This window comes from Seriola lalandi, unplaced genomic scaffold, assembly GCF_002814215.2.
Source record: "Seriola lalandi dorsalis isolate HSWRI2012SDOR001 ecotype SW California unplaced genomic scaffold, Sedor1 jcf7180002054560, whole genome shotgun sequence".
NCBI lineage: Eukaryota > Metazoa > Chordata > Actinopteri > Carangiformes > Carangidae > Seriola > Seriola lalandi.
The window spans coordinates 652340-662878 of NW_019525113.1; the positions used below are offsets into that span (position 1 = coordinate 652340).

At 41.3% G+C, this 10539-nt stretch overlaps 1 protein-coding gene across 1 annotated transcript; it reads left to right on the top strand.

Moving 5' to 3' along the window:
* Positions 1 to 956: 956 nt before the first annotated feature.
* On the top strand, positions 957 to 6350 carry rhbdd1 (rhomboid domain containing 1). The gene is made up of 8 exons (XM_023416007.2): positions 957 to 1209; positions 1747 to 1913; positions 2026 to 2305; positions 2525 to 2657; positions 3460 to 3548; positions 4338 to 4403; positions 4914 to 5057; positions 5195 to 6350. Exons 2-8 carry the CDS (start codon positions 1761 to 1763, stop codon positions 5299 to 5301), a joined length of 972 nt encoding a protein of 323 aa, XP_023271775.1. The 5' UTR covers positions 957 to 1209; positions 1747 to 1760; the 3' UTR covers positions 5302 to 6350.
* The last annotated feature ends 4189 nt before the right edge of the window (positions 6351 to 10539 follow it).

The following is a 10539-nucleotide window of genomic DNA, read 5'->3' on the forward strand; positions in this document are numbered from 1 at the left end:
GCCAAATAGGCCTCCCTGAAAAACTGTGTGCTGGTGTACCAAGGAGAACTGGTGCTGTTTTAAAATAGTGACAGATGATCACATCAAGTATTGATTTGATTTAGGTTTTTTTGTTTACTTCACTTTATATGAAGGTAATTGTTAAATAAAAATCTATTCATGTCATCCTATGAAACTTTTGCACAGTACTATGTACATAATTATTAATTTCCAAACAACAGATCCAGTCATAAATGTAACTGTGCCATCTCTGAGTGACAGGATTGTTAATCAAGGTTAATGGTTCCACCTCATGGATGAAAGATTACATTCTGTGGTTGCTTCAGCCTCCAGCTGGAGAGAGGGGGAGAAAACAGACACAGCGACCGCCCAAACTGTGGCAAATTCTCCAAGATGACTGGAGCAGTCCTGTGCCCAAATGTAACTAGGACAATTTGTGCTCTTTTAAAGGCAATGGGTGGGCACTTCAAATAGAGATTTGATTTTGGGTTTTTGGACGATCCGGATTCACACCAACACTCAGCTCCACACGCACTTTGTATGAGGTTATTTAACTAACAAAAAAATACTCATGACATTGTTTTGGAAAGCACTTATAGGCTATGGAAAAAAACAAGCAGTGGTAGAGACGGGGGTTTAGATGGAAATGGACAAAACTGTAGTAGTGTATATACTATAAAGTTTGGTACCTGAACAGCACACTTCACATTATTGTAAACGAATCAGAAACCATGAAAACGTGCTTGTTATTTGCAGGAAATGTATCGCAGAGAGACAGGCCATGGTGGAGGAAATGCAGAGGTAGAGGAGCAGGAGTAGATTATACTGAAACACGGCGGTAGTTGGCAGGGCAGTAGATGTTTGATCAGCTGATGGCAGAAGTCAGACAGACGTGAGTGAAACAGATCCATTCTGCGCATGCGGCATCTACGTAGCTTTGTTATTGTCACATGACAGCTGACGTGACGCCACGACCTGTTGCCAAGTAATGTCTAGTAACTTAGAAATGATGAAATGTGTAGAAATACACTCTGCTGACTTGTGACCAGGGCGTGACGTTATTTAATGGACATTTAAGTTCGTCTGTCGGCGTTAAATCCTTTAAAAGCGGACTCGAGCTGCCAACGGGGTGAAAATTAATATTAAGGCTAGCATTAGCATTAGCAATAGCCAGAGCGCCAGAGAACGAGGAAGAGGACTGAACTGACAGTAAGTTTATTTGAAGCCACTAATGCTGCTGCTCAAAACTTTGACCTGATGACATAAATTTACAGATTTAGGTCGATTACTGCACAGATATTCAGGTTAACACTTGTGCGTGGGACTCTCAGTAAATCCAACTCATCGTTTTTGTTTGGTCTACTCTAGAAACCAAGCAAGCAAACTGTTCATATAGCTCTTTACTAGGCAAATATTACAGCTGCTTTACGGGGGGATGAAAAGAGTAAAAGGCAAATAAAAGACAGAGAATAATTATATATAAAAACAAGAAGAGTAAACCACAAAATGCAGTATAAACTCAAAGACAACAAGTGGCTTTTAAGTAGCTTTTTAAAGTTTTGTCTTCTCTGAGGCTTTATGAGTAGCTGTTTCAGAGCTGAGGAGCATCAACAGCAGAAGCACCAAAGTCTGGTTTCTGTTTCTCTGGAACGCCCAGAAATCTTTGTCCTAAAAAAGTAGATATTTGAAAAATAAATTTTGTGGTAGAGCAGAAGTGAAAATAACCTCACATTTGTCTCTCTGCAGGCTGTTTTTTTAGTATGCGGACTCGACAAAGGGCCTCCCAGCTGGGATTGTTGCTCCTAGCCTCCCAGGTGTTTCAGGTGGGTCTGGACAACATCCCACCTGTCACCCTGGCTGTCCTGGCTCTCAACGTGTACCTTTACATGTTCCCTGCAGCTCCACTGATGCAGGTAATGCAGCACCTGGACCACCTTTCAGGAATGACATGCACTGTTGCTTTGTACTATATTAAGGTGATATTATTAGTACTAATATGAGTACTACTATCTATCCGATCCTTAGGCCTGTGTGAGTGTCCAGCAGGCATATTGGTTTAATGATTGGCGTCGTCTTGTGCTGTCCCCACTGCATCATCTGGATGACTGGCACCTCTATTTCAACATGGTGTCCTTCCTCTGGAAAGGAATCAGGCTGGAGCAGCGGCTGGGTGGAGCCTGGTTCGTCTACCTGCTGTCAGTCTTCTCTCTGCTCACTGGATTAGTCTATCTGGTGTTGGAGGCAGCGTTAACACAACTCACCCAGGACCAGTCCTACAGCATGACCTGTGCTGTTGGCTTCTCAGGTATACACTACTCTAAGGTCACTTATAGTATAATTGGTATGAAAGATTGGACTAAAGTGATTCTACTGGTAAAAATGGGAATAAACCATAAAAAAGGATTGAACAACAGCATTTTACAGAAACATATATTGTATGTCATCACCACCCAACCTACTGCTGGTTTCAATAGCAACTTTTCCCCCTATTTATTGAACTTTGCTAATATGACTGTGTTTCTAGGTGTCCTGTTTGCTCTGAAGGTGCTCAATAACCACTACCACCCTGGAGGTGTGACCAATGTGATGGGTATCCCTGTGTCGAATCAGTATGCTAGCTGGGTGGAGCTAGTGCTGATCCACATAACATCACCTGGGTGAGTTTCCCATCACAACTGTGCATAATAAATTCACCAGGATTTATGATTCACCTCCCAGATATACTGTAGAGATACCAGTGTGATGGATGTATCGGGGTGTGAGCACTGCCAGGGTTAATGCTTCTGTTTTCAGTGAGATGGCCCCAGCTTAAAGGACTGATTGAGAGGATATGACTTTTAACTTGATATCTATATGTGTGCTATAGTATAACATGCCTGCTGTATACACTGCTACCAAGAAGATATTTCTAACATTCTTTAGGAAACAGCAGGTGACAGGGACTACAGTGGTCCATGAGCAATGTGGTAGTAAAAAGTGCTGGTACTCGGGTACTGTCTTTGATCAGGATCTCTATTTGTCAGCAGCACAGATGAGAAAAGTGAACTGAACTGAAGGGTAGTCACAACATCATGTTCATAGAGACAGCTGCTTCATGCCAGTCCCTAATTATCCAGTATAAGAGGCAGCTACATAATGTTGTCAGCACATGTTCACATGTATATACTTAAGGAAGTTGGTCTCAGGCCACCTCATACAATCAACACATCCTTCAGACAGCCAGTAAAATCCTCCTTGACCCTACACACGTTGGCCATCTCTGGTCCACATATGTGCTGCCCAGAACAAACAGGGGGAGGGAAACCATTTGTTTATTGAGCTCTCGCCTGTGTCTGAACTTTGGAAACTTCCCGCTCAAGCAGTCCTGATAGTATGTGCTCTCTGATGCTATGAATGAAAGTGTCCACAAGATGGCAGTGTTTCATTAGTTAGGCGTTAATCTGTGTTTTGCTTCTTCAGGACCTCTTTCGTTGGTCACCTGTCAGGTATCCTGGTGGGTCTGCTCTACACGTCTGGACCACTGAAGACCATCATGAAGAGATGTGCAGGTCTGAATTTATGTGCGTGTGTGTGTGTGCCAACACAAGACAACTGCTATATAAGGACACTCACCAGAGTGTCCAGGTGTTTCTATTATTTATATCAATGAATGTAGGCTAAATAACAGAAATGTAATACAGCGCCACACAGTACATCCTCCACAATGAAAATCAACAAGTGTCTTAAACAATTTTAATGAAAACTGAACACTATAACCTCAATGCAGGAGGATTTACTGCCGGACTGTTGTATTTCACTGCATCAGTTTTAGTTAGATGTTACTAATATACCGACAACTGAGTGTACATTAGTAATTATCAGGTGTATGCACAGGCTGCAAAAAGCCTGACTGGAATTGGTTGATTTCGGTGCCGTTCTCACCTGGGAACTGATTCATCTGGTAACCTACAAATGCTCTTTAATTGTAACACAGTTACACACAGTTACACTTTTAAAATGTAACGCAGTAACACATTTACTCAGAGATATTTTATGTTATCAGTTATCGGTTAAAAAAAACATAACGATACCGATAATCGGAAAATGCTGAATATTACGGCCGGGCCGATAATCGGCTGATCCCTAGTCTAAAGATATATTTTCACTGAAAAAAAATTCCTGAAGCCTTGAAATGTCATTTTTTTGTATTTTTATTATGATTTGAATGTACTGCAAATACTGTAGACGGCTTTGAAATACATCTGTGTGCCTTATTATTAATCCATACACAAATCAAAATGCACCTTAACAACCGTCTTCCTGAACTGAAATAGTCTGTTTGTTTATATTTTCACCAGAGATTGTGACATCGAATGGATATAACTCCCGGCCCGGTGCAAACTACAACTCTTCAGGCTTTTCAGGTACCAAAGTTTTCAAGGAAAGTCATTGTATAAACAGTGTATAAGCTGAAAATCATCACTGAGCAGATCCTACTAACAGGTACTATTTTTGTATCTAATGCCTGATATACCTTATCATCAAAGAAATCAGTAAGAGACATTGTTTTATTGGATGACATGTTCCTTCATTACCATGAACACACACAGTTTACTTTTAACACCGTCCTGCTGCTGTAAATACTTACTGGAGCAGGAAAATAGCTGCCAACAAATGCACTGTTTACTGTAAACTACACTGCCCAGCTGTTTTTAGTGAACTTTTTTCAAAACAACCGACTAAGTAAATTGGTTTTGGTCTTTTTGTGGACAATAAGAAGAATGTAGAATACACCATCTTAACCTTTAACATGTTATTTCTATTTCTGTACTTACACCCTCTGTGTGTGTGTGTGTGTGTGTGTGTGTGTGTGTGTGTGTGTGTGTGTGTGTGTGTGTGTGTGCGCGTGCGTGCATGTGTGTGCGTGCGTGCAGGCTACAGTGGCACTGGTGGAGGATACTCAGGATACCATCAGCATGCACCAGATTACACCACAAATCGTTCAGCATCTTATTCAGGTGGACTGACAGAGGAGGAGCAGTTAGAGACAGCCATCAGAAACAGTCTGAATGATGGAGGTAAGAGAGGAGAGAGAGTGTTGATGAATGGAGGGTGACTGGATTGACACTGAATCCTAAAATCTATACAATGTTTAAAGTCACCCAAGTCAGCTAAGTGCCTAAAGTATGTACATCTAATAATATTTGTTTTGTAGGACAAAGCAGCAGGAGAGGAGCTCCTCCCCCTTATGGTTTCAACCTCTCAGACGAGGCGAGAGCTGAGGAAATCAGATGGAGGAGAATGAGGAGGTTCGACAGCTGAGCTGCCAGGCAATGGAGTGGAAGAACGTTTAGGTATCGAGACACTTAACCCTGATCCAGACTCTGCTTTCACAGGCTGAGCAGGAGCGCCCAGAATGAGAAGGTCTAAACACACAGTCAGACACATTTAAGAGCTCTTTTAACGTGTGGTCCTTTGTATTTACAAGCCTCTCAGTGTATACCAAAGAGTTAATCCTAACCCTACTTTGATGCATAGAATATTCATATGCTCATGAGCAGGTTATGTTTGGATGCTGAAGTTGTCCTCTGGCAAGTTGTCTTCTGGTTTTTGCAGCTTCCAATTTGGGAATTAAGGGGAAAGTTAAGGGATATTTCTAATATATCTCTAATATTCCTGTGGTTACACCACTTCAAGTTGTAAAACGGGTATGGCTAAGAAAACATTGGGCATGATTTTCAGGCTCTTGTGATGGAGGCCCAATGCCCTAATACATGGAAAGTGACACTGCACAGAGCCATCGTTTTGTATTGAATAACTGTTTTGCATGGATATGACACCACAATCTTGTTGTACTATATAAAAAGTATCACAGTGGCATTAATTGTTCATGGAACTTGCTTTATTGTTTATAGTTGTTGATATTCAGCTGATTGTCTGTGGCCTAGATGGAGAAAAAGCTGTGGAACTGAGATTTTTCTGTTCTCACAAATAGAATCTCTGACAGATATTAAGGTGGGATTTAAATGTTTTATATGGATGCAAATTAAAGTTTTGTTTTTTTTCCATGAAATGTTAAATCAAAACTGGACAGTATTTTCAAAATAGGTTCAACTGATTAGATACCAGCAAAACCCACATGATGCTTTTCAACTTGAGCTCTGGTTTCCTCCATGCTGTTCATCAAGTTATCAAAACACAATCCTGTATGGTGCCAAATAGTCATACTACGCATTACTGTTAGCCCACTATCATAGTGCTGTCTTATAATGCTGTCTTAATGTCCATCAGAAAGTGCACACCTGGATTCATGTGGGCACAGGAAGCTTGTGTAATGCTGCATCTGTAATAAATGTTCTTTTGAGCACAAACATTACTGCTCAAGCACCTTTTTTTTAAGCTGGAACAATCTATGCAGTGGTGTACTCGTAAACACTTGGCTGACTTTCGTCATATACTATCACTGACATTAACACTAAAAGGGGTTGTAAGTAGTATATAATATTTTTTAGGAGACTCTTTAAATTATGTGTAATCTTTACCAACCTCAGCACCATGCTACTGTAAACTTCCTAAAACGTCCCCATGCGAGAGTGATGAAGTTACAAAAGCAACATCTAAGAAAGTACATTGTTGGCTCTGATTCCACTAAAGCCCTGAGGCATGATGGGAAGTAGGACAACTTAAATTAGAGCCAAGAAACTCAACAAGCCACACATCAGCCCTCGTGGGTCTAAAACCATCCCACATGATCAAACTGTACGTCCCAGTCTCCGAGGTGGCATCTCAAGTGGGGAGAAGGGGAGAAAAGGTTGTGTGTTAAATATCCGGACTAAATGTCTCAGTAGGTGGATGTGTAACTGTTCCAACATCAGATGGGTTTGACAGTTTGCGTAGCATGGTGCGTGTGGGAGCTGAGTGGAGCACAGGGCCCTTGCAGAACATGAAGAGGAGCTGAAGAGTGACAGAAGGATGACAGGACGAGGACAGGGATGACACACACCGCACAGCAGATGCTGCCGTTGCAGTCTCCGTGTGTCTCTAGCATGGCTGTGTGTCTTGCCACGTTGGTGCTTTTATGTCTTTTCCTGTGTCTGTGCAAGTCAGGGAGGTTGTATCTCAGTTCGTCATCTCAAATCACACCTCTTCTGGAAAGAGATCCGACTAATTGGTTCTGTGAAGAGTTCCGCCTGCTGTGACACTGTCACTCAGCATTAGAGACAAAACTGTGAGAAACACCCTTTTCCTGGTTTACACATGGAGGCTGAGTTGAGTTGACCATTAAGGAAGGCAAGAAAGCTCAACAGAGTCACCCATCAACCAGAGGATTCTGGCTGGTGCCCAACTGACAGGCATTGGATCTGTGTATATGTCCTTGAGAAAGCCTCTGAATCCTGGCTGCGTACCGTATCTGAAGCTGTTGTCCTCTGATGGACTGAAACCTGCCATTAGAGTGAAACATTTCAACTGGTTCACCAATAGGAGTGACAATCTCAGTGGAGTGTCACTTCCATGCCAGGTGACACGGCTGCAGGAACAAAATGAGTGTGATGCAAGGAAATAAAGCGGTAAAACTTGCAACACACTGGTGCATTCCTGTCATTGACTGTTGCCAGTAGTTAGAGAAATATGCCACTGTGTGCCCAGAAGAAATGTTTTCCCCTTCTTAAAGGTCATGTTATAGAGAACTGTACAGTGAGCCGCAATTTGTCAGAGTTGTTAAGGTTATGATGTTTGATTAGAATGTCAGCTTTTCAACACAGTAACTTTGAAGCTGCTGGCAACCAAACACACCATGACAGGGCTGTATTTCAGACAGGGACATGTAGGTGGGCTGAAAAAAGATTGACCTAAAATACCCCTCGGCTCTCCGACTGAGCTTAGCAGAGACGTGTCACCCCGCTGCCATGTGCTGCATACCCACTGATCCCTAGAAAAAAAGAAAAAAAAAAAGACACCCTCCACTCAATCCAACGTGAAGGTCAATTTGTCTTTGCGTCTGCCAAAGCCAGCTCAGATCACAATAGACTCTCATGGGGCCGATAAATTTACCATAGCATAAACGAAACAAGCTTTTAGTAAAAGACAGAGCCAGAGTTTTGGATCACTTTTTTTTCCCCCCACAGTGCAGTGATTAACTTCATCACACTCAAATCCTGCTCAGCAACTCCTAAAGTCTCATGGAGAATGGTATTAACTTGTGCAGAGGTATAAGCCCAGGGCTAATTTTTAGAACAGTTCTATCACTTGTGTGCCAGAGTTGCATGCTGGCATTGATGACTAAAGAAACTTGCCACACTATTTATAGGATAATCTCATGAAAGCCTCCCATCACTCCCAGCCCACCCTCACCCTCCCACTTATAATTATCCTGCCGACTTTGTTCCCCACTCTGCCTGTTCTTCCCCGCGCCGTAGCGGAACTTAATGGAACTTCCTGTTACACAATCAAAGGACCTTGCACACCCACGTAGGTATTTTCAGTTACTCTGGTTGATTAGAGCTCAGTTCTAATCAGCCACAATAACCAAACTCCCTGGACCAATAACAGCAATAAGTGCAAGTTGTCCTAACTTACAGGGTTCAACAGTACAAAGGGGTTTACACCATTGAATCTGGATCTGGACCATCATTATTACAACTTGCAAAAGATAAGTGTAAACCCTGTGTTGCACAGGCCATTGTTTCTGATTATTGGTTGTCTTTGATTACAGTTTCCACACCGAGAAAATGGGTTGTGTTTAGTTCACTGTGAGTCCTACGTTTGCATTTTGTGTCCTTGATGATGGTCCAGTGCTAAAATGTTAATTTAATATTTTATTACAAATGGTCTTTAATGTGTAGGTGGCTCAAGGTGACAAGTATGACTCATATTTTGCATTACAGACTGTGGGACTAAACAAGCAGTCATTAACCTTGTTGCTTAAGATGCCACTGCAACAAATATGCAGTTATTTAGAGTGCTTTATGAAAAGTGTGTTTATTTTGCAGCGGTATACTGTCCTTCAGAGTCACTAAACAATCTTATCCACCTCATCCGTCATCAGAGGATCAGCAAAGGTGGCGATTCCGTGGCTAAAACTGCAGCACTGAACACAAACAGTAGAGAATAAGAAAAAAGCATTACAGTCTGAACATCCATTCCTTCATCCGTCCATCAGCCTCAATACTTATATCAAATATTCCTCTCTCATATCTCTGACTCATCTCTCTCCCTCGCTCTCTTTTCCCAGAATTGAGCTGCAGCCCATTTCGTGCAAAACAAATATTAGTCATCTCAAAGCTTCTTACTTGTTTACTTCTGTTTTTTTAATCCCTTCTTCTTTGTGATTGTCAGTTTTATGTATATAGTCCAATATCAATATAGTCTGTACAGAATACAACACCCACTGTCCTCAGACCCTCAATTCAATATAGATTTAGTGGAAACCAGTCGTTTATCATGAAAAGACCAAGTGTCAATAATATGTAATAATATGTGAATTTACCATATATCTCGATATAGATTGATAACACAACACAACACATTGCATTTGTTTGACATTTTGTTTAAAGTGACATATCTTTCTTTCTTACACATGGATCACTTGGGTCTATTTTGCTCTTGACACTTTGACATGTGGCCCGGATAAAACAAAGGAAATGTGAATACTCAAAGACGAACAAAATACAATAACAAATGATCAACTAGAATAAAATAGAAAGTCCAATTTTTGTCTGAGCCAAAAATTAAGCCCATAATAAATATGTACAGTACACTGTACAAATCTACAGCTCAGTAATGTGCGATGCATCAGCAATGCACGTTTCAGTTTCATCACCAGATCAATACTGGAGTTTTGTGGCCAATATTGATAGATTCATATTTATTTATATTTATCTGGGAATAGTCATTTTTAACATAATCAGATTACATTAAAATAACCTACATATATCCCTTAGTTTTTTCTTTTTACTACAAGTTGAAATATCAACAAGTGCTCTTTACCTCCAACTTAGCTGGTCATTTTTGTTCTTGAGTTACTTGTTACTTATCGGTCAGCAAGCAGTGATACCAGTATGTCTGCAATAAGTTACCATGTGCAGACATATTGACCTGGCTGGTTTTTTGGCCTTGCTAGCTCCGCCTTTGAAACGTTATTAAATATTAGCTGAGTTCAGTTTTTGAGAACCTCCATCTCTCCATTTTCATCTCTTTTTCACCTTATGTGTGTGTGTTGTATAATAACTGCTCTGTAAGAACCGCTATGGATGTGCATTTTTTCACAGACGGACGCGGTGCACACTCGCTCACTCGAGACGGTTGCGTAGATAAAGCAAATGTAAACACTGACAGACACACAAACATTAAATTGATTGCATCCCCAGAGCACAGCCAGCCCTTGAGTTTAGTTCAGCTCGCCTGTTTCAAACATCAACTGTCCACCACTTGACTACCTCCTCTACAGCAGCTTGAGGGGTTGACAAGAGTACTTGAGACGATCATGTTCACCCCTTCCACAAATATCAAGTCAAATCTGCTCTTACACGTCTTTTTTACTGGGTTATATCCTGTGCTGCT

What these genes read in the sequence shown, in the direction of transcription:
- rhbdd1 (XM_023416007.2), top strand. Translation starts at nt 1,761, where the DNA reads ATGCGGACTCGACAAAGGGCCTCCCAGCTGGGATTGTTGCTCCTAGCC. An exon ending in CTGCAGCTCCACTGATGCAG is followed by an intron (nt 1,914 to 2,025) that starts GTAATGCAGCAC and finishes TCCGATCCTTAG; the next exon opens with GCCTGTGTGAGTGTCCAGCA. An exon ending in CTGTGCTGTTGGCTTCTCAG is followed by an intron (nt 2,306 to 2,524) that starts GTATACACTACT and finishes CTGTGTTTCTAG; the next exon opens with GTGTCCTGTTTGCTCTGAAG.